The sequence below is a fragment of the Serpula lacrymans genome (assembly GCF_000218685.1).
Source record: "Serpula lacrymans var. lacrymans S7.9 unplaced genomic scaffold SERLAscaffold_7, whole genome shotgun sequence".
NCBI classification, from domain to species: Eukaryota; Fungi; Basidiomycota; class Agaricomycetes; order Boletales; family Serpulaceae; genus Serpula; species Serpula lacrymans.
This window is the reverse complement of record NW_006763296.1, coordinates 1,583,749-1,606,343: the sequence shown is the minus strand read 5'-3', so window position 1 is coordinate 1,606,343 and position 22,595 is coordinate 1,583,749. Positions and strand designations below refer to the sequence as shown.

Here is a 22,595-nt window from a genome sequence, read left to right as displayed (position 1 = left end):
TTTGGGTCCATGTAATCTATGTATTTTCTGCGAGGAGGTTCTTCCCTGGCAGGGTCTCCGGCCCGCAACCCACAAGCAGAAGTATGAGAAGATCGGGGAGAAGAAGCAGACCACTATAATCTCGGACCTGTGCGAGGGTTTTCCTGGGTATGTCACTTGCTTTGTGTTCGTCAATTATGACGATTTGTATCCGCTTGCTTCCCTGCCCCTGTCTGTCGCGATTACTTTGTCGATTATTTTCTTATCGGTTTTCTCTGGGTAATCTCCGCTAACAATCTGGTTTCTATCAGAGGAGTTCTGCATATACATGAACTACGTCCGGAAGCTTGGGTTCGAGGAAACTCCCGATTACGAATTTTTACGTGAACTATTTGCAAAAGTTCTCAAAAATATCGGCGAGGTGGATGATGGAATCTTTGATTGGATGCTGCTCAATAACGGGAAAGGATGGGAAGCAGGCAATGTTAGTTACATATCTTATATCGTCTCTATGGTACTTACCGAGTTCTTTAGACACCGGCATCATTGCTGGCTCAAGCACACGCTACGGCTCACGGACCCCATACCCCTCGTCATAGAGACACAGGCCGCCGTTCCCGTGCACAGCTGCAAGATGGCGCAACGCCTTCCACACCCCTCGTTCTCGCACCCACTCCTGCACTTATCAAGAACAGCACTCGGCGTCCTGGTACACAAGATGGTTCAGGTACACGAGGAGGCACCGCCAGAGGTGATCTTAGCGTTCAGCCCATGGCACCTGCCAGTCGACGAGCTAGTCAGCAACAGAGAGAGAGTTCAGGTCTTGTGCCTACTCATCCTTACGCTACTGCACCAAGTCCATCACCATACCGTCCCACCAACGGAGCCTATGACAGGCACTCTCCTGCACCCGGTTCTCTTGGAGCCAATTTGGTTAACGGGAATGGTATCGGACAGAATAATCCATCGGATTCATTTTTGTATGGTGGGCAGGCCCATGCAGGTAAGAATGGCACAACTTCTCGTGAGGACACTACTGCTGGAACAGCGAACCGTGATGGACCTATGGTTGGTGTACGAGGCATGGCGATGCTCGATCAACACCAGATGCATGGCATGAATGACCTCGAGGATGACAGCCACCCCAGGCGGAGAGGCCTGTTTTCAGCTTTGTTTTGTTGTCGGGCATAGGGGCTACTACGGTTTTTGGTTGCTCGTTGCGTTCTGTGAGCGCTTATTGGAAACACTTTGGTGAGTGACGTTTACCGTGTGACATGGCGGTGAAGCTGAGACTGCCAGGTTTATTGCATCTAGATACTTTGACGACCCTGCACGATGTTCCACTTCATTGCTATCGTACATATCTATCTAGCTAAATTCCTACGGGTGTCCGCGTTAGCTCCCTAGTCGAGTCCTTCCTGTCACCTTCATCTTCACGACTCTCTTTTTCAAGTCATCGGTTCCTTGTTAGGCAATGTCAATCTCGCAGTTAACATTTTCACGCATCATGATGCCCTCCAAGTTTAGTTTGTTCTTGACAGCGACTGAACTTTTTCATTGATATATTTTGGCCTATGTATTATTTACAATCGTATCTCCTGTGCATGGACTTGAGTGGTGGATAGTCACCTGCACACTAATTAATGTTATTGATTTGTTACCACGTGACCTAACGCGATAGCGTTTACCCCACACAGCATTTGTGCCTGCTACGATACGCACGTGCTCAGGAAGTGTTCAGGGTTTGCTTAAATTATGTCATATCGAAGCTTTTCTGCCCCACACCAATGAAGCGCATATATCCTCGAGTGAATCACACCAAAATACACATTTCCGCAAGATTATAACGAGTGTAGCAAACAACCTAATTGTACAAAGCTCTTTCTGAAAAGCAGAAGAAATATCAATAAACGCAGGTAGGCAACATAAATACCAAGAGTCTAAACATGGATGCATTACGGTTCCCCCAGCAACTCTCCGACGATACCACATACGACCACATACGTGACTTATTTCCTTTCTTTCCAAGCTCCATCAACGCCGAGTTTAGACCATTTCGGAGCGACATCCGAGTCAGGTGCGGGATTCCTATCAGCCAGCTGCGCGCTACTTTGTTTTGTGGTCGCTTCATCCATCAAGTCTAACCCTCCATGACTTCCACCTCTCCGACCCATTGAACCAGGAGCCTCTGAATGTCTGACGGCCGCACTTTCTCCGACACCAGACTCGTTGTGTGAAACAGCGTTGGTAGTATACGGGTGGGCCGTATCAGCGCTGGTAGAACTGTTCGCCGCACCGTGTACGTCGTTGATATTGATGGACCTGAAGTTGACGTAAGGCGCAGATGTGGGGTAGGCACCTGAAGGCACTTCATATGGTGCGTGAGACGGATCTGGTTCTGAGACGACATATGTTCGCGTGCCAGATGATGAAACCTGAGGTTCTGGTGAATGATCCATTTGTTTCTCATACATGGAGTATACGGTTGACGACGGGGAAGGCGGGGAAGTTAGCGTGGATGAAGCCGAGTTAAGCACGACGAAAGGCGAGTGGAAGGAGCGCTGGGGAAATGCAGCTGCGGTGTTGAGCTTATGGGACAATGAGCGGGAGTGCTTGCTCAATATGCGGAACGACGAAGACATGATGATGGTAAGGGAATAAGAATAAGAATGGTACGAGGATAAGCTGTTGCGGATGTATAAGTATCAGCCACAGTCGTGCGAACGTTGGGGTAACAATACTTGATTACCTTTATTGGAAAGTTTGACGCACTGGTTGGGAGCGGCCGTTGTCAGTAAACATTGTTCCAGTCCACCATCTGTGCGCTCGCTGTAATAAACGATGAGGACCTATAGACGCTTTCGTGAACCTGTTGGCTGAACGTACAAGCGTACAAATCCAATGTTGAAAACTTATCGTGGCTAGAACGTTGTGGGGGCAAAAGGAGCGAACTTGACCCGGGGAAACACCAGGAGAGAAATCACGATATGTATGCCAACGTATACGTCCAGAAAGGCGTCCTAGAATATGAAGGATCGTCTCCACGCAAGGCTAGTAAGTCGTTTTTGAATATCGTGGCTTTGTTAAGACAGCGGCCAACTTCATAGAGAGTATCGCCTCATGCTGTTCCGCGGGTTTGGACATGAGCTATTGTGTAGCCTCCAAAATGACAAATTCGGCCTCAATTTTGACCACCGTTTTCTGCCTTCAGTAGGTGACAATTCCCGAGGACCAGTGGTGAGTATTTCTTTCAGTTATCTCCGTCAAAGTCCCGTATAGAAAAGCCCGAGCGGCGCGGGCTCTGACTGGACAATGAGACATAGAGATTGCGCCTTTTACTCGCACTCAACGTCGCCGGGGCTGAATTTCGCAGATCACACAAGATACACTGTTGCGCACTTATGACATTTCCGCATGTTCCTTGTGTCATGCGTCTTATTACACTAGCCATGTCTGTTTTCTACCCTCAGTAAACCTTGTGTTAATGGGGAAAAGGTCTGTCAGCGCCACTAGCTAATCAATTCTATTGGGGATCTATCGCCCTGAACTGATTAATTGCGTACAACATAGTACCTGAACAGTGTCGACATGTCTCAGCCCTGAACAAGTTCAAGAGGTACGTATTAAACTTAAGACGTGTATTCAACGAATTACTCCATTACCGTCTCATTCCATTTTGACCACTCATTAATATCTCAGGCGACTATCGACTAGCTTATCCGCTTTCAAGTTCTAACGAAAGTTCTCTCGGACCATGAAGCTCATGGCTCATGTTCAGAAAAAAGTTTATACGCGGTTCTTAGTGAATCAAAGTGAAATCATGTTGCACCAAGTGTCTTGGAGATCCGGACCCTCTCTTCTTACGCCGAGGACCCGAGGCTAAATCAGATTCTGTTGATCGCTGGACCTGAACTTTGATCCTGCGCTACCGGCAACAAAATGGTGAGTTGAAGTATCCTGTGTTACAGTTTTGTCGTATCGTTTTCCTCGCTGGGTTGATAGGCATGGTTCCTCCATTCGAAGGAGCGGGGAGCGTCATGATCTTCATCGACCAGCACCCAACGTAGTCCAATGCTAAAGCTCGGATTCTGTCAAATAAAGTATACCTCTTTTTGTGTTCATTGCGGAATAGTTGTAGTTAAAGTGTGTTCGGAGCATTATAGCCATGTGCTAGACGGATGGGTTCTTGTAGGTGGGTCTTTGGTGCTGTTGGCTCTAGCTGCGCATACACTTATTCCCTCTTGAATACATGCAAGCCTTCCCGAAAATGTCGCTGTCAGAAACAAACGTGCAAGCGCATCGTTCGATGATCCGCGGATTCCCACTACAGCTAGCTTTCAAAAAACTATACTGTGTCCCTCGTCGTCAATCCGTGGTAGCCGTGGTGGTCGATATTTTCGGAACTGGCCATTTCGCGAGAGCTCTCCAAGAAAGTCCTAATGTTCATATTCACCCCCGCTGCACTTTTAAAAACGACACGGCGATCATGATTCTCGCCTTCCTTCTCTGATCCGGCTTGATGTTCCCTTATCTTGGAATGTTGTGCTTCAAAGATATTTTGACCCGACACCAACTTCTACGGAACTGACACTTGTTTCAGACATCTTCTCCAAGTGGATAACAACATGGCGTGGCTTTTCATGGTCTCCAGCGGGAAACTTGAAGAAATCCGAGACTCGGCGTTCCTGTCACATCGTACAGATCAAGTCCCCGTGCCTCGAGGAATTCATAACCGCTGGGGATCCACCTTTTTGCCTCGTGTTCACAATCCGACGTATCCACTACCAGAAAATACATCACCCAGGACACTATACGCGTGGTTTCCGTCTTCTTTGACAATACGCTGAACACATTATCATCTTAGCCTGTTTGGTTGGCAAGCGAACTTTGGTCGCCTGATTGCTCCCGTCTCTGGTCAGCAGAGGTGCTTAATGATGGCGGCAGTGTGTCTTATCTGTATATTTATCATTAAGCCCTGTTTAGACGGTGAGTTTCCAGAAATTCACTTTAACCGGCGGTGTTCTATACCTGTAGCGGTTGGTCTGACTTGGAAATCCTACTGGATTGAGATTGAGATTGAGATTGATCTCAGACCTTGACCATTTTACCTGGAAAGTAAACAGAGTGCCCAAGAAAAAATCCGGTATTTGCGGATCCACTTGTATTTCATAGACTGAGCGCTAATGTTTGGTTTGTGGCGTGCTCACCGTACCTCTTAGCATCCCGGGGCCATCGGTGAGGCTGATTCTTTTTCACGGCGCAAAAGGATATCTTCCTCGGACTTCCAACTTGTTTTCGAAAATAGCGTCGACAGTCACTGAACCACCGAGCCTCTTCTAATCATAGCTAATATCGGAGCCGAAACCGAAGGTCATGCACATCCTGAAGTGCTGTTAATGACCCCTTCTTCGTGCGATTAGTTCCACAGCAAGTATGGATCAAACTTCATATTCAGGTATGTCCCCCTTATGCTGAACTCGTGACGATACATCTTGAGATACGAACCATTATCTACAGCGTGCCCGTATCTAGAGCCTTCCCCCGCCGCCGGATAATTTGGGCAACACCCTGATCTATAATGTGACTTACTCAATATTCTGCTTGGATTTTGTTCGTGTTGACACCCTTTCCGGAAACCACCCATGATCTTTGACGTTAGCGCTATCACTGATCGTGAACGTGGACACGATGAGCTGCGCAATTAGGCAGACGCGGTGCTTAGTAGATCAGTGATCCCGTAGGCAGTTTAGCAGCTTGACGGCAGTCTTTCAAAGGTAATACTATATACTCATGCTAGAAGTGTAAGAGACCGTAACTAAATCAAATATCAGCATACGTATATGATCCAGGCGGCGTCGACAGTAATATTATTAAAAGAAACCTGTGCGTTGCGCCGTCGTCGCCTTACTGGTCGACGTCCTCGTGAGCTCATCTCAACATCTTGAATTAACGTTTCCGTAGTAAGATTCTGAAAAAGTGGGACATCCACACGCCGCCCGCCGCGCCACTTCGCCGGTTATGCATTTATGTTTGGTGCGGAATATTCCGACAGAGATTTAATAAGGATTAACCCAAGTTGCACTGTGGCAACTCGGGTTGAAGACAAATCAGTCAAGCATTCATGGTACGCTATTTTCTCTCATGTTGGTGGTGACGGACGACTGAGAGTTTGTTTTGCAGGACATCTTTGATCACCATGCAGACGGATGATCTGACGTTCGTTCCGAAGCTGCATACTCCATGCAGACGCACAGGCACGCGAGGACTTCCTGGGCTTTGCATTAACTTAACTCCACGGACATCACTCATGTAAGTTTGTAAGTTCTGCTTTCCTGTTCGGCAGTTGTCCTTTACCGTCGCCGCGGCTTCGCTTGCCTATTACCAGCCAGCCTAACCGATCCTTTTTTTGTGTTGATGCTGACATTTCTTTAGCATTCTTGCTCCATCTTGATTCGACATGGGGCTTCCAGAACTATATCTGCCACTTGTTCTGTTCTTGGTTCTGTCCGATGGATCTGGGGCGCTTGCTCGCTCAATTTCTTGGTCACATCCACTCCTTTCTCCTCTTCTGATCACTACGTTTCACGAGTCACTCCCTTCGCTTTGTTCCTGGCCATTTTTGTCCTAGATTGTCGGAGTACAACTCCCGTACTAGTATTTCGTCCTCATAACATCCGGTTTCCGAAATCCGTAGTGCTTTATATGCTGGGTTTACAACATATCATTGCGTTTCTTTGCCCACTTTTTTCTTTTCCACCGCTTGCAAATATGCATGCACTAGCATTTAATGATGGTTTATTAGCCGTCATAGCTGCCGGTCTGGTGAGTCTTTCACCGAATGTATACTTGAAACTAGCAGTCTCTGATATCGTCTATAGGCGTGTCACCTTGCCTTTAATCGATTTGAGCCTGCTCGCCTTCTCGTCCATTTTGCCCTTTTATGCGTTATTCCCAGTTTCATGTCATTTTTTGTCCTCTCCGGGTTTACCAGTATTTTTCGTGCCGTGGTCTCGACTTACTTGCTATATTGGTTTACTATACTCACCTCTATTGCTTTGTATCGTTTGTCTCCCTTTCACCCCCTGGCAAAATACCCTGGTCCGATTCTCGCTAGAATCAGTAAATTCTGGATGGTCTGGATGTCTTCAGACGGCAAACAGCATGTTTACTACTATAATCTTCACAAACGCTATGGTGATGTGGTGAGAATAGGTAAGCGTCATGTTATTTACCACTTATTTTATCTTGATGCCGTCTTATGAAGGGCCTAATGAGTTGTCAATGCGCGATACAGCCGCAATTCAGCCATTGATGGGTCCTGGTGGATGGTCAAAGGGTCCTCGTATGTCATATTGACGTCTCTGCATGCTGTTTCTATATCCTTATTTCTTAATCAAGACTGGGATGGTCGGATGGCAGAGCAAACCAACACCAGGACTCTAATTACCATCAAAGATCCCGTAGAGCATGCGCGCCGTCGCCGCCCGTGGAACAGGGCTTTCAGCATAGCCGCCCTCAAAGGATACGAGGAAATAATTGCCAAAAGGGCACGTGAATTTGTCACAGGACTAGAGCACAAGGTGGGAGAGAGAGTAGATCTGGCCGAATTAATCAACCATTTCACGTAAGGCTTCCTTCCGATCTCTCGATTTTACTTCTGATACCCCCTTTCCATAGATTTGACTTTATGAGCGACATGGCGTGAGTTTTCCAGCTAAAATATAACTACAAATGGTTACTAACCCACCTGGATAGATTTGGTGGAGGTTCTGAAATGATCCGTGATGGCGACAAGGAAGGAATATGGCACTTACTTGAAAGTGGACTACCGTAAGTTACGCTCTTATACACAGTTTCAAGGACCATCAAATCATATATTTCATACCAGAATGGGATTGATTTTGACTCATATTCCCTGGTTCGGGAAATACTATGTCAAGATTCCTGGTATTGGGAAAAATCTTAAAGATTTTCGGGCATTCTGCGAGGAACGTGCAGCCATCCGGAAATCACGGGTTTCACAAGTTAAAGATCTTTTCCACTATCTGGTCAGTATTTATCTCTTTCATTCAGGGACTTATTCTAAAAAATTGGCGCTGTAGATTGATGAAGATGGTATCGAACGTATTCCTCCTACTATGGCTGAAGTTATTTCCGATGGTGTCCTCGCTATTGTGGCTGGTTCCGACACCACTGCGACTACGCTCAGTAACCTCTTCTGTCTAATGATGAAGAACCCCACTGTTTATTATCGGCTTCAAGCTGAGATCGACAAATACTTTCCTGTCGGTGAAAATGCTTTGGACACAACCGACCACCCATATATGAGTTATCTCAATGCTGTAATGTAGGGATTTTTTTCTCTTTAAATCCGTGACAATTGACAGCTGACATTGATGACAGTAACGAAACTTTGCGCCTTTTCCCACCAGTTTTAAGTGGCAGCCAGCGTGCTGCAGCTAGAGGAAGTGGCGGCAGAGCTATCGGGCCTTAGTAAGTTGATCTAAATATGCTTCATTTGTGGGCGGTGTCACATGTGCGGTTTTCCGTAGCTATTTACCGGAGGGCACAAATGCGTTCATGCATTTTTATTCTGTCCAGCGAGATCCGCGCAACTTTTCGCCAATGCCTGACGCCTTCTGGCCGGAACGCTGGCTCACTCCTGAAGAGCGACTATCTTACGCATCCCCTGATGTGAAGGGTCTAGACAAGGTACCATTTATTCACAACACTGCTGGCTTCATGGCATTCTCTTTCGGGCCCGCCAACTGTGTTGGAAAGAAGCTGGCATATCAGAAAATGCGGATGGCAATCTGTCTCATGATGCAGCGGCTGGAGTTCCGTTTTCCCGACGACTATGTCCCGGAGAAGTTCGAGGATGATCTACTAGATCTGTTCGTTGCGAAGAAGGGAAGTCTGCCTGTCGTCCTATCTCCACGGGTTTCCAAGGATTGAGGAGGAGTGATCATCATCTTAGCACTGTAGTTTATAGCTGTTAATTCCTGTCTTCTTGTTATCAAATACCCTTGTTGTATTCCGTTTATGCAGTGTACGTTTATGTAGTGTATTGCTTATCTGCACGCGTGCGCGTTCTCCACGACGTTTCTCAAAGACAGTGCTATTAGAAATCATCCATCTGATGACTCCGTGATTCAGGCCTTACCATTTAGTGATCGCCCTCGATCTCATGTATGCTACCAATGGCAAGATGAGAAAATCAAAGAAACGTTATTCTCATCTATGTCTCGAAGGTAAAAGCTACCGGTGCAACAGATTCGCAACGACGGTGATCGGTCCGCCCTGAGGCCAAGCTCAACGCCGGTATTCGTCGGAATGGGGGATGCATCTATCTATCGGACGTGGCCTTTTCCTCGTGATACTGGAGTCTTGGTTCCTGTGAGTTTTTGATTTTTAGACAGTCTTCGTCTTCGGATAATGAACTTGTAACTTTCAAAGCTGAAGAAGCGCGACCAAAAAGGAACGATTTGCTGTTTGACACATCGATTGTTATAAAAATGAGCCCTTGATAACTAATAAGTACCCTGGTCTTCAAAACCGAACGATAGGTAGACCTGAATACTGACTTGTGAGTGCTCGGTTAACTAGTGGGTCCCAATTCTAGATCGGCAAGATCTTAGACATTCGTAATGAGACGCGACCCGTTAAACTGTTATTTCCGCCAAGGGACGAAGTATCTATGATGGATCTCGGAAAGTGAGTGAACACGAAGTCCAGTCAGCTGTGATGATCAAGAAAAGCACAGCGAGGAATCGATATAATGAAGTTACGTCCCACACTCGAGTTTCCGTGATTCTGCGAGGACTCCAGGGACCCGATTCTAAAGTTAGTGTGTGATCGCTTGAGTCGATTTGTGACGAAGCATATGGGAGCAGAGACAACTACAAACCGACGTCCCAACTTGAACGGTGACAGTTTGGTGGAGACAACCGGTTCGCCCTGTGCGAGCTTATCTACTATTTCGAGTGCATTCGTTTACAGGCGTGTGCCAAAACGTCTTGCTATCGCTGTTCATGAGGGTGTCCGTGTCGTAGTACAGCTTGGTATAGTATTTTAGCGGTGCCATGATGTACTAGTCGAGCACTGGTGTCTGAATACACGCCAGACGCAGATCTGAGTCTTCTGTTGATAAATTAGAGCTCATATCTCCGTACCATTCCGAGAACTGGGCGTACATGAATTGTTTTAATGTGTCAACATAACTTGATCGTACTTCCCGAGAAACCGCAGCGACCGATGATTACGGATTGACCATGGTATCGCGTACATCCGGTACCTTTGTGATGAGTCTGGAAGACCCAAGATCGAGTGGGTTATGCGCGTCATGATGGTGGTGGTTACTGTACACGAAGAATAAGGGCATAACCATATAGTCATGAGCCACGATCTGAATATGATGATGATGAAAATGCGGGGACCATTCAATATGCCGTTTCAGGGTAGCCAGGGCTTGTCAAAAAATGGTCCCGCTCAACCTTCTTTGGTTTTTACAACCGCTTTCGCTGCGGTGAATACGCCAATGGTTCGGCGTATGGAATCTTCTACCCGAGCGTTCGGGCTCATCTGTGGAGTCGATAAGGAAAATATGATCATCACTTGGTCTCTGTCGAGTCTTTTAGGCTGGGATTGGAGCTATACGGACAGCCTGTCTGATCATGGTATGTGAGTCTAGAGTTATCATACCGAGAGTATGAATTGATGATTGGAGGTCAGTGAGGGTCTACCCGTATCTTCGGACTCTCTTCTTGGCAAGTTGACTTTTTGGGTTGTCGTTCATAGTCTCAGTGGTGGTAATGCGCTCTTTACTGTAAATCAATCGAGAATATACAACATCGTCCCCAGCCTCGACTACGAACTTTTTGCTCATGCGGACGAAGCCATAGCCATGGTACGAAAGATACACTGAAAGATGCTCCACCATCGACCTCGGCGATTTGGCCGTAGACAAGGGATTGCGAGCGAATGGTGGGGGTCACGCTGTCGGGCATCCATATTCATCCCCGAGTGCACTCAGGCTCTTAACTCCTACACCCGGTATCCGGCCATCGAACACGCTTTTTACTCATATAAATACAATGTATCTTCTGATTGCCATTTCGTGGTGACCTCCATGATCATGTATACAAGTCTCCCTTTTTCGCTATCATTGAAAGATTCGCTGTTGGGCGTGGTGGGTGCCGGCCTGGTGAGTGGTTCTCAATTCACAAGCGCATGCATTCACTTACCGTTCCCATAGGGCTGTCACCTTGTCTTTAATCGCTTTGAGCCCAAGAGTCCCTTATCACACGCGGCCTTAATTGGTCTCGTGCCAGCCCTACTGACCTTGCTGCTCCAGCCACATTTCTCAAGCATCCTACAAGCTAATCTGATCACATTCGCGGCATACTACACTACCTTGCTTATTTCCATATGCTCATACCGACTATCTCCCTTCCATCCCCTTGCCAAGTATCCGGGACCCGTGCTCTGCAAACTCACCAAGTTCTGGCTCGCATATCATGGACAGACTGGGAAACAATACCTTTATTACAAAAAGTTGCACGAGAAGTATGGAAGTATTGTCAGAATAGGTTGGTTGCGAATTATTATCCAGATATGTCGTTTTATCAATCTATCGCAGGTCCCAACGAATTGTCCATCACTGAAGCCTCGGCTGTTGCCCCACTTATGGGTCCGATTGGGATGAACAAGGGGCCCGGTAGGCATTCTTGCCGCTCAGATGTTTTGCTATCCTGTTCATCACTCCTTTCTCTAGCCTGGGAGGGACGGACCTCCGAATTGAAGGTCAAACCTCTCATCACCATTATCGACACCCACGAGCACGCCCGCCGGCGCAGACCCTGGAATCGCGCCTTCAATACATCTTCACTCAAGGGGTACGAAGAGATCATCTCTAAGCGAACTCTTCAGCTCGTCAATGTTCTCAGTCAAGAAAAGTCTGGTGCCGTGGACTTGTGTCAATGGATCTGCTACTTCACGTGAGCATATTTCGCTATATGCTAGCTTTACCTTGGGTTGATCGTTATTCGCCGCTTTCTAGGTATGACTTTATGAGTGATATGGCGTAAGCTTCCAGTCGGTGCTCCCCCATGCGGGCCGTGGTGACTAATTAAGATCCATAGTTTTGGTGGTGGACCCGAGATGATGGAAAATGGGGACAAGACCGGGCAGTGGCACCTCCTGGAAAGTGGCCAAGTGTGAGTATCAATACAATGCTTCAAGTGCCACAACAAACTCAAACTGATATCCTCACTAGCACCGCCTTATTTTTAGGACACGTACCATGGCTTGCTAGGTATTACATGGCTCTTCCTGGTGTAGGAAAAGACTTGAAGAAGTTCCGTGCCAATGCTATCCAGCGTGCGGCGAAAAGGCGCACTCAAGGCTCGCATCTCAAAGATCTCTTCCATTATCTCGTACGGGCGTTATACTACTTCCTGAAATGGCCATTGTCTAACTTGTCAATATTGAATATTTTATCCAGAACGACGAAGAGGGAATCGAGTCCATTCCGCCAACCATTCCCGAGGTCACGTCTGATGGTGGTCTTGCTATCCTTGCTGGATCAGACACGACTGCATCAGCATTGAGCCACATTTGCTATTTCCTAATGTGCCATCCTGCCGCCTTCCGCCGCCTACGCGCTGAGATTGATCGGTATATCCCTGCCGACCAGGACGTGACGATGAGCTTCCAGGATCATCCCCAAATGAGCTACCTCAATGCCGTCATGTCAGTTCCTTGACTTATTCCACAGAAAAGTGTGTATGCTCAATTCGGCTAATTTAGCAACGAGGCACTTCGATTGTTCCCACCTTTGCTCAGTGGCAGCCAGCGGACGCCGCAACCCAAGACGGGCGGAAAGGCGTTCGGATCGTTGTCAGTGTTCTATGCATTCCCTATCTCCCGGCGAGCGTCTGCTGACAAGGCGGGTTTACTTTTATAGCGTCTTGCCAGAAGGAAATAACGCATTTATCCACTTCTATTCCATCCAACGTGATCCACGATACTTTTCTCCCATGCCAGATACTTTTTGGCCCGAACGCTGGCTTTCAGCTAAAGAGCGCGAAGAGTTAGACATCTCGGAGCCTGGGGCATTTAGATCCCCCGAAAAAGTTGTGCACAACACGGACGCCTTCCTCCCGTTCTCGTTTGGGCCAGCCATGTGCGTTGGGAAGAACCTCGCATATCAGGAACTCCGTATGGTGCTCTGTGTCATGGTTCGTGAACTTGACTTCCGGTTTGCGGATGGGTACAATCCCAAAGACTGGGAGGACAGCTTGCAAGACTTCCTGGTGACGTTGAAAGGGGCACTACCTGCCGTTGTGACCGCGAGAAAGCATTGATAAAACTCATGTGTGAAGCTGAGATGTATTCTGTGCGTATTCGTATGTATTCTATGTAGGCTATGTGTACAATACACGGTCTGTGACCGCATACAACCGCAGCACTTTAATTCAGAGCAGGAGCGAGTTGCTGGAATGATCATACATTGGTGTCCGTGACAACTATAACACAATCAATCAAATGTAGGCGTGTTGAACGTATCATTAGGATCTGTGGAAGCCCGGATCCATTTGAGTATCAGGTCATCACTTTCAGCTAGTTTTTGCGCACCTTTGCCATTCTGGTAAATGTACTCCTTGTCCTTCTGAGCAATATGCATAATGAAGGTTGCCTTTTCATGTGCATCAGCCGAGACCTTCGGATTTTGCAAAGCACCTCCACGCAGAGCTGCAGCAGCAACATGATACCTGGATGTATGGTTACACAACATCATCTATAAAGGTAACGATAATGAGCGTCATCGCATGCAATGGTTGTGGAAACACGTTACATCAAAAGGTGAAGTTGTAGTTCCCTCTTCCCTATAGCCTTCGATCGTAATTCTGCCAACGCCAGGTCTGCCAAACAACAGTCCCTTCACTTCGATAGGATAGCCATGATAGTTAATATGAATATGCTTGTCAGGAGTGAACAACGTGTTAAAATCTGGGTCGCTCAGTGCATGAGGATGTGATCCATGCGGCCCAAGAACCATCAAGTCGGTGACATTCACGACGCGTACGCGCAAGTTAGGCACTAGCTTGCGCAATAGCGCTGCGGCTGCGATCACTTCGAAGGTCACTTCGACGCCAATACCAACGATAACTCTAGGTGAGGGAAGGGCATCCAACATTCAATGCCTGCAGCAACTAATTACAAGACATGATGCTCACACATCAGGATCTACGCCGTCATCGACGCTCGCAAATTTCCACACTGATGCACCAGCAACACAATGCTAGCATATAATTGATGAGGATAACCAGATACTGTCCTGAACTGGAACTTGCTCACCCTATCTGCCTCTTCAGGAGAAAGCCATACAGGCGAGGGCTGTTTACTGCCCACCATTAGATTCACATAGTTCTTCGCGCGCAGGCAATGAGCGACAGTTGAGAGGAAGCAATTCGCGTCAGGGGGAAGATACACACGAGCAAGTGTCGGTTTCAAGTTGAGTATCGCCCCAATAAATGACGGATTTTGGTGAGAAAAGCCATTGTGCTCCTGTCGTGCCCAGGTAGATGTCTCGAGATAATTGACAGACCCAAAATCATGGCGCCAATCCGTCTGACGGGCCATTTTTACGAATTTGCTATATTGTACCATCATCGTGTGAACAATGCCTAAAAATGCCTCGTAGCTAGGGAAGAACGCTGTGCGCCCTGTAAGCGTATAGCCTTGAAGCATCCCTTGGCAAGTGTGTTCAGATAGAATTTCAATCACGCGCCCGCCATTGGCGCGTGAGGCAACATCCCATTGAAAATTACGTCCACTATGGTCTAGTACAGCGTCCAGCTTGTTGGACACCAGCTCGTCGGGCGAGAAAATTCTAAACGACTTCGGATTTCTTAACCATTGTATCAGCGACATGCCTACAATCAACGAGCATAGAACTTACTCTTTAATAACTTCCTTTAAAAATTCGCCCACTGACTTCATACAACTCATTTGCGTTCCCTGCTTTACTCCGTACGTTGTCCATTCTGGTACCTTCAAGGGGTTGAATGACTTGTAAACTTCCCTCCTCTGTCCCAATCGTTTTTCTGGATTCTCGGGAACCACCCTCATGACGTCTTCAATAGGAGCGCCCTCGATCTCTCCCTCACCACCTGTGGAGTGGAATAGCTCGTATGGACGGTACGATGCAAGCCATGTTTGCAATGCTGCCAACTCCTCGCTTGAGGACTTGGCATCGGGCAGAGGCACTTGGTGGGAATGGAATGAACCCTCAATGAATTCACCATGCATTTGCTTTGGACCTGACCATCCTTTGGGTGTGCGCATGATTAGCACTGGCCAACGTGGCTTCACGATAGGTTGGCCGGAGCGGGCCGCACGCTGGATACGGCCAATTTCATCAACTGCCCATTCCATAGATGCTGCCATATCCTGATCTATATTGTCCAGGTCTTCGACAATTCTTACTTGATAGCCATACCCACTAAGTTTTGGATAGATCAAAAATAAATCAAGCAATTATCAGTTTATTCACCTAAACAGCGCAATAAGCTCTTTATTATCCATACAGCCATAGATAGTTCGTTCTGAGATCTTGAAACCGTTCACATGCAAAATTGGCAAAACGGCACCCGACTCTGCGGGATCAATGTACTTGTATCCATGCCATGCCCTGCGCGTCTTGTCAGCGTCAGATATTGAAGATTTAGGCGACATACGTTGCAGTTGGGCCGGTCTCTGCTTCTCCATCTCCCACAATGCATGCCACGATTAAGTCCGGATGATCCATGACGGCACCGAATGCTACGCTTAACGCGTAGCCTAGCTCACCACCTTCGTGTATACTTCCTGGAGTCTCTGCGTTGATGTGGCTAAGAGTACAATGAGTAAACCATCTATACGAACTACACGATCTGCGTACCTGGGAAATCCTCCAGGCGCGCTGAATTTCGTGACGAGGCGATCGAGTCCTGAACGATCCTGTGTGTAGAGCCTCCAGAATGGCGAAATCGAATCCTCGAGCCAAAGACAGGATAGTATGGCGGGTGCGCCATGGCCTAACGAGATTGGTCATATTGAATGAGACAGAATTACGAAAAGAGAAGAGAAAAGGCGCAAGAGGTATGATTATATAGCCAACAGATATCAGCGAAGGTGAGCATGTGACTTTGAAAACGAATATTACGAGCACAAAAGATGAAAGGAAATAATAATATTGATGGGCGTGATTGAAAGAACACGGTGTATCATTATATCGAGGCGATGAAAGTAATATATCTGGGTATGTAGTGGCCTCGCTACGGCCTGTCGGTAGCGCATATAGCCTGGAAGCACGTGCATACCACAATTGCTATAGGAAACAAAGCTCACCTGGTCCAACAACCAGTACCGCCTCTATATCAGTCTTACGGATAATCCTATTGAGATGGGCATACACAAGTACGAGACCGGGGCAAGTGCCCCAATGGCCAAGTAGACGTGGCTTGATATCGTCGAAGGTGAGATCACGCTCAAGAAATACGTTAGACTTGAGAAATATCATTGCTAAGATGCAGAGAAGTTAAAGGTTTAGCCCAAACGACAGGGGAAGACCTTACCAGCTGCGATGTAGTTTGCTGCTCGTCTAAACTTTTCGATATCACTGAGCTCATCTTGCGATAGAACTTCTGCTGTGGTGAGCTGCACTTGGTAATCCAGCATAGAGTCTGGGATATGAGAAGGATCCGGAGGAGGATTGGGTTGAGATATTTGTTGACCAGGCATAATATGTGCTTGTTAATAAGACCTGACCTTACCGAAGATGAAAGTGAGGAGAAAGTGAGGCGTGTTGCATATTTTGAGGCGCTTTATAGGGGGATGATAATGAAAATACAGGTCAAATAAGGAGCATAACGATGTCATCGTCTACACCGTGACGACACTGGCAAACTCGAGATCAGCTAATTCCTAACAGAGCAGTTACATCAGCCACAATGCAAATACAACACAACCTGGTCCGTGCGCACACCCCCTCCAAGGTATATAAGCCGGGCGCGAACAAGACGAATCCTTACCACTCTGGCCTTTTGGCTTAGATCAAGTGTAGTATCTGTTCTTAATAGTTTAACCACTATTATGGAGGCACCGCCTCCATTCTTTGGTTATCTAATTTTTGCCGCCCTTGTCCTCTTGTGCTCTGCTTGCAACACGAGGGGCGTGATGACCTTGCTACTGCACTTACCGGCTTGCGTCGTCGGGGGATCTCTTTTTGACCCTTATTCTCTTTGTTCTGCTTTCTAATGCTTGTCATTTGACATGTCATGGGGTCGGACAAAAAGATTAAGTGTCTAGTTTGCTATTTTTCTTTCTTCCTTCTGCCGAATATATTAAGTTGGTGGATCTCTAGACATGATGATATTACTAGTTGTGTTGTAATTCTCATCGGACCTTCTACAATTTGTACTCGTCTATGAACTAGGAAGTGGAAGTTCAGTTTTCCGATTCATTCCAGCTGGACTGATTTGCTTCTGGCAATAAACCACGATAGGACAAGTTATCCAGAATAGAATCATGTAAGAGCAATACAGATGTTGTGTTTATTGTTATCAGCGTCAAGAGGAGTGAGAGTTATGAGTCAGTTTCCGAGACGCTGACATAGGCAAAAGTGGCACAATGGCATGCTCACTTGTCGATCAACGTCATTGAAAACTACTATGACATGATATGTTAGTGGATCAGGACTTCCATTTCGTTTGTTTTCTTGTTTCTGTAGCGATTCTATAGCCATTTTTGAGAGCGGGTTTGTGTGACAGTATTCAAAGTTTAGGTTCACAATACCGGGGGTAAGTACTTTTCTATGCCTATTGAATGTGATGTTCTTCGTTATTCTACTTGTCCTCGATTATAGAAACACTTGCCGTAGATAAAATCAGCGAGGAGTCAGCGGAGATACATAGCTACGGGTACGTGTACACCATGACATGTAGAAAAGGATCTATATCACAATGTTCTCATCAAGCCTTCGAGAATGGAAGTGGCTCTTTGCCTTCCACGCCGGTTTTTGAATATCAAAAGTACGGTTAACATAAGCCCCTTTCTAGATATATCACAGTTTGCTTTCATAATCTACAGCTGACCTTCGTCAGGCTTTATAGCGAACCCCGATCCACCCGTTAAACCCGTTTGTTCCTACAGTAACCAATGAGGAACATCATTCTGGCCAATCCTCGACACTTTGCACAACTTTTGGTCCTATCCCCAACCATCAAACACCATTGGGCGGTAGCAAACCTCCCTGTCCATAGCTCTTCTTCTCTGACGATGATACGAGAGCGCATTCCCGATGGCCGGGATATTGTCTACTAGGAATGACTTGAAAATATGCGCTTCTCTTCCTTCAGGTTGTTAAAACATCATCCACCGGTATATGGTATGCATTATCTCTTAGTAATTCTCCTTGCGATGTCCTGATGGGCTATCTGGGCTTAGGAAGGGCCTTCTTCGATACGAACATCACGGTGAACCAGTGGAACAACTTTACTCAGGTTCAATGTTTCTCATGCATACGGCTCCGTGGGCTTTTTGGCAAGAGTCAAACTTGAGAAGCTCTTCTATCCCTCCGATGGATGAAAGTATCCCATCGGTAAGATGAACATAAATACCAGGTTAGTCTGCACTGATTTTCGTTCTGCACAGACACAATGAGCATCATATCGTGGTCCATCTTGAGCGTGGTTGTGCTGCTTGCAGTGACTGCACGCTACCGTGTGCGGCGTCGATCCATCAAGGACATCAGAGGACCCGCTTCGCCCTCTCGATTATTAGGTTCGTTTCGTGTTCTTGCAACATCAAATTTTACTGAACCCACAATACAACGTCTATAGGTAACGAAATGCAGTTTCGCCACGAAGAGGAAGTTGGCGACGTTCAATTCCAATGGCTTCGCCAGTACGGTACCACTTGGCGTACTCAAGGATGCTTTGGGGTATGTTCATATGTTGCTCGTTGTTCTAGTGCATATTAATACTCGAGTCTTTGACAAAAATTAGGAGGATGTGTTGTGGACAACAGACCCAAAGGCTCTTCAGTATATCTTCCATACATCTGGGTATCGGTTCCCGAAGACCAAGGCAATAGATCAATTTGCAAAAACTTTCGCAGGTCGAGGGATGGTTGCTGTTAAAGGCGTGTTGCCCTGTTACTCCTCATAGATGACACTGACAGTATATCTTTGATTAGGCGATGTCCACCAGCGTCAGAGGAAGATCTTGAGTCCTGCTTTTTCTGCAGGGCAATTGCGTACATTCCTACCGATATTTAGACATTTGGCTTCTCGTGTAAGAGGCTCTTCATCTGGCGTTTCCATCTCTTACATCATTTGCCCTTGCATCAGCTTAGTCAGAAGTGGAAGGATGAACTGGAGGCCAGCGTGTCTCACGAAAGTGCTATCATCAATATCCCTCAAATGCTGGCCAGAATGACATTAGATGTCATTGGTGAAAGTGAATGAAACTTCGTTCTGTCCTGTTGGGCGCATGCTTATATCCTTATCATTAGCTGCCTTTGACTATCAATTTGGAGCGCTAGACGACCAAAAGAATGAGCTTGCACGTGTCTTTAGGAACCTCTTGTAAGTCTCTCTTCTCCTGGTATATATCGTGTTTACATCGATTTTCCAGTGTCGATTCTATGCTCCGTCCACCTGCATGGGACTTGTTGTTCAAGGCTACGTGGCGCTACATTCCTGATCCCATTTTGCACTACGTTAGGCATTTGCCAACGAGGGAGTACAGCCGCTTCAAACAGTTCCTGGAAACCGCTTTCCGCGTTGGACAGGACCTCGTAGACCAGAAAGCGTCTTCCACGGAAAAGGGTGGTAAAGATATCATGAGCATCTTGGGTAAGTAACATCTTCTTCGAACATCGCAGCTGAACGTCAAGAATATTTCTTTAGTGCAATCCAGCATTACTGATGATGCCAAGAAACGTTTGAACAACGATGAGATGCTTTCCCAAATAGCGTGATTATCCAGTTGAAATATCTAACCGAACTAATTTGTGGCTGAGCGTGTTTGTTGATTCTAGGACATTCCTTTTAGCTGGTCATGATACAACCGCCAATACTCTTACCTGGACGCTATATGAACTCTCCAAGAGACCAGAAGATCAGAAGAAAATACGTGACGAAATAGTGGCCGCTCGCAAGGAGATGGAAGCGCGTGGGGATGAAGACTTCGTCCCTAGTGATTTCGACTCGATGCTCTTTATGAACGCCGTCATCAAGGTCAGTGCAAGTGCAGTGTTATCGGGATCCAAAGGAAATTCTGAGAATGGTAATTCAGGAGACTTTGCGGTTGCATCCTATTGTTCCCATGCTCTTCCGAGAAGCAGCCAGTGAGGATGTTATCCCCCTTTCTCAACCGATCGAGACTGTGTCAGGTAAAATCATCAATCAAGTTCCAGTTAGCAAGGGCCAAGTCATCAATATCTCTATCTGCACATACAACCGGTGAGTAGCATCATGCTCCCCAGTACCAACATTTCATCTAACGTGATTACAGACTACAGAGTGTTTGGGGGGAAGATGCAGATAGCTGGAACCCAAATAGATTCCTGGACGATAACAAGGAGAGACAGGCATCCGTTGGGGTTTTCGCGAACTTGTGCGTCTTTTCGGTTTGTCTCTAGTATCGCATTCTCATGATGTTTCGTTCACAATTTTCAGAATGACTTTTTGTGAGTAATGCTTGATATATATGGTGCGTAGCAATGAGCTAAATGCCTGGTGCATGTTTTGGGTAGCTGCCGGCATACGTGCTTGTATCGGGTGAGTCCACAGCAGTCTGTACCATTCCCTTACTGTGCTGATGATGTTACGTTGTAGATGGCGCTTTGCGTATGTACCGTCCCTCACGATGGCTTCAGCAGACCCACAAACTGACTACACCCGTTCTTGTTTGTATACAGAGTGTTCGAGATGCAAGCTGTTCTCACGGAGCTTATCGAGACGTTCGAGTTCAAGTATCCTGAGGGGATGGACATCGTGCGGCTCAACTCGGCAATCATGTCACCCGCCATCAAAGGGAAGGTGGAGATGGGGGTACAGCTGCCTCTGCATGTCTCGCTCGTGAATGGAGCCTGAATGTGTTTGTACTACCCCGACGCGATGGACCCCAACTGTGTTCGTATGATCTGTATCTCTCTATCGGTGTTGAAGATGTCCTGTTGAATGTATTTTGTATAGCTTTTTGTATATATATGCCGATGCGAAATGTGACTAACTTGTATGCTTCGTTGCTATGTTCCCTCAAACTATATCGAAGATAGCTGAACTTGGTTGTTGGAAGTGTTCACTACAGTTTTCATCTGTTAATATTCTTGTCAATGAAGAGGGATTAACAATTAACAGTACCTACCGTGACTTGCTTCATAAATGTGTCTTTAAATTCAAGTTTTATCCGGCGCTTGGTTCGATTGCCACTTGAAAGGATTGTCCTGTATCTCACTCAAGAAGTGTTGAATTTGTTCGCTCCGTTTAGTCCGAAATCGATGTCTCGATCTCAGACGCTCAAGATTTGACTCTCATCAAGACTTTCACCATAAGCTTCCAGGAACCAGCTGTCTTTCCCCGACTTTTACGATGGCACAGATGTTTTTATGTCGTCGAAATTCTGCATGTCATACTTTCTTCTGGTTATCTGGCACCTGATCCAAGTCCTCGAGCTCCTGGTCTTTTTGAGTCTGAAGTTAACATCTGGATGGAGAAATGCTATGGAAGGATTGTTGAGGTACTTCGTACACAAACTTTAGCATCTCTGGCAAGGACGTGTCGATGGTTCCACGAACCTGCATTGCAGGCATTGTGGTACCAACTGGACGACTTCGCACCTTTGATAAAGTGTATGCCTGGTGACCTATGGGAGATTTCCGATGATGGCAAGATGGTATGTCCTTACGTTGGAGCATGCGGGAAGTTGCAGCTTATCACAGCATTAATTATCTCGCAAACACTGCGACGTCCTATCAGGGTGACGGATTGGGTGATATTCGAAAAGTATGCACCTCGAGTTCGTACCCAGGCTCCTCCCCATCCACTGTTTCGAGGTTCAGAATGTATCCTAGAGAATAGAGACAATTGATCATCCCGACATCGCAAGAAAGCACCTGATGAGAAAATTTGAAAGTCAGCTGAACCTTGATTCTGAACCTCTCCACAGCGGCTGGACTTTAACATTTGTAAAGCAAGTCAGCCACAGTGACTAGTGACCGTCAAGTGACAGCTGACTTCGAAAAAGTAAGAAAAATAAAAATGATCCAAATTGGAAATTTGATCAAAGTTGCCCAATGTCATCCATTGGGGCTTCCCCATCAAGACATTGCATTATTCACATGCTGCCAGAAATTCGTGATCTAACAAAGGAGTGTATAGGCCTTTATCCATGTCTATTTCAAGCCAAAGTTGGGCAGGCAATAGCAAAAGGAGACCGGGATATTGTTTGACAGGATCATGCCCATCCTTAAAACACTTTCACCTCACAGGGATCGGTATGTCACGAGGAAGAATGAATCGTTCAGATTGTGACACTATCTGCAACGTAGTACAGAGCCATCTACAC

The 22,595-nt window shown here is 46.6% G+C and overlaps 8 protein-coding genes across 8 annotated transcripts in view; 6 read left to right on the top strand and 2 right to left on the bottom strand.

The window, feature by feature from the left end:
* SERLADRAFT_334541 (uncharacterized protein) overlaps window positions 1–469 on the top strand; it is a gene marked incomplete at both ends in the record, with an annotated part of 1,809 nt that extends 1,340 nt beyond the window's left edge. The window contains 2 exons of the mRNA XM_007318671.1: window positions 35–151; window positions 293–469. Of these exons, the coding sequence (XP_007318733.1) occupies window positions 35–151; window positions 293–469 (294 nt within the window). The remainder of the gene's footprint in view (window positions 1–34; window positions 152–292) is intronic.
* Window positions 470–1,753: 1,284 nt separating this feature from the next.
* Window positions 1,754–2,911, bottom strand: SERLADRAFT_390385 (uncharacterized protein; the record flags this gene model as incomplete). The annotated part of the gene is made up of 2 exons (XM_007318670.1): window positions 1,754–2,664; window positions 2,729–2,911. The coding sequence occupies one exon, from the start codon at window positions 2,619–2,621 to the stop codon at window positions 1,989–1,991; it is 633 nt and encodes a 210-aa protein (XP_007318732.1).
* A 1,586-nt stretch (window positions 2,912–4,497) lies between these two features.
* SERLADRAFT_468404 (uncharacterized protein) lies at window positions 4,498–5,066 on the top strand (the record flags this gene model as incomplete). Its single annotated transcript, XM_007318669.1, has 2 exons — window positions 4,498–4,922; window positions 4,978–5,066. A coding segment is annotated over one exon (318 nt), but the record flags the coding sequence as incomplete, so codon positions are not given.
* A 1,649-nt stretch (window positions 5,067–6,715) lies between these two features.
* On the top strand, window positions 6,716–9,128 carry SERLADRAFT_468393 (uncharacterized protein; the record flags this gene model as incomplete). Its single annotated transcript, XM_007318668.1, has 10 exons — window positions 6,716–6,801; window positions 6,858–7,191; window positions 7,244–7,321; window positions 7,378–7,603; window positions 7,657–7,680; window positions 7,735–7,809; window positions 7,868–8,027; window positions 8,082–8,326; window positions 8,383–8,472; window positions 8,532–9,128. The coding sequence occupies 10 exons, from the start codon at window positions 6,748–6,750 to the stop codon at window positions 8,932–8,934; spliced, it is 1,689 nt and encodes a 562-aa protein (XP_007318730.1).
* A 2,111-nt stretch (window positions 9,129–11,239) lies between these two features.
* Window positions 11,240–13,343, top strand: SERLADRAFT_349023 (uncharacterized protein; the record flags this gene model as incomplete). The annotated part of the gene is made up of 9 exons (XM_007318667.1): window positions 11,240–11,567; window positions 11,618–11,695; window positions 11,753–11,975; window positions 12,038–12,061; window positions 12,120–12,194; window positions 12,254–12,413; window positions 12,482–12,729; window positions 12,787–12,876; window positions 12,944–13,343. Coding segments are annotated over 9 exons (1,626 nt in total), but the record flags the coding sequence as incomplete, so codon positions are not given.
* Window positions 13,344–13,516: 173 nt separating this feature from the next.
* On the bottom strand, window positions 13,517–16,764 carry SERLADRAFT_369954 (uncharacterized protein; the record flags this gene model as incomplete). The annotated part of the gene is made up of 11 exons (XM_007318666.1): window positions 13,517–13,554; window positions 13,615–13,777; window positions 13,835–14,150; window positions 14,217–14,281; window positions 14,338–14,890; window positions 14,942–15,484; window positions 15,536–15,673; window positions 15,720–15,872; window positions 15,923–16,058; window positions 16,372–16,545; window positions 16,599–16,764. The coding sequence occupies 11 exons, from the start codon at window positions 16,762–16,764 to the stop codon at window positions 13,517–13,519; spliced, it is 2,445 nt and encodes an 814-aa protein (XP_007318728.1).
* A 288-nt stretch (window positions 16,765–17,052) lies between these two features.
* Window positions 17,053–17,484, top strand: SERLADRAFT_468383 (uncharacterized protein; the record flags this gene model as incomplete). Its single annotated transcript, XM_007318665.1, has 1 exon — window positions 17,053–17,484. The coding sequence occupies one exon, from the start codon at window positions 17,116–17,118 to the stop codon at window positions 17,278–17,280; it is 165 nt and encodes a 54-aa protein (XP_007318727.1).
* A 1,196-nt stretch (window positions 17,485–18,680) lies between these two features.
* On the top strand, window positions 18,681–21,126 carry SERLADRAFT_361659 (uncharacterized protein; the record flags this gene model as incomplete). The annotated part of the gene is made up of 14 exons (XM_007318664.1): window positions 18,681–18,804; window positions 18,864–18,964; window positions 19,029–19,176; window positions 19,219–19,316; window positions 19,373–19,481; window positions 19,537–19,609; window positions 19,659–19,879; window positions 19,934–20,000; window positions 20,065–20,263; window positions 20,322–20,488; window positions 20,541–20,642; window positions 20,705–20,715; window positions 20,782–20,806; window positions 20,864–21,126. 14 exons carry the CDS (start codon window positions 18,681–18,683, stop codon window positions 21,108–21,110), a joined length of 1,692 nt encoding a protein of 563 aa, XP_007318726.1.
* Between the last annotated feature and the right edge of the window lie 1,469 nt (window positions 21,127–22,595).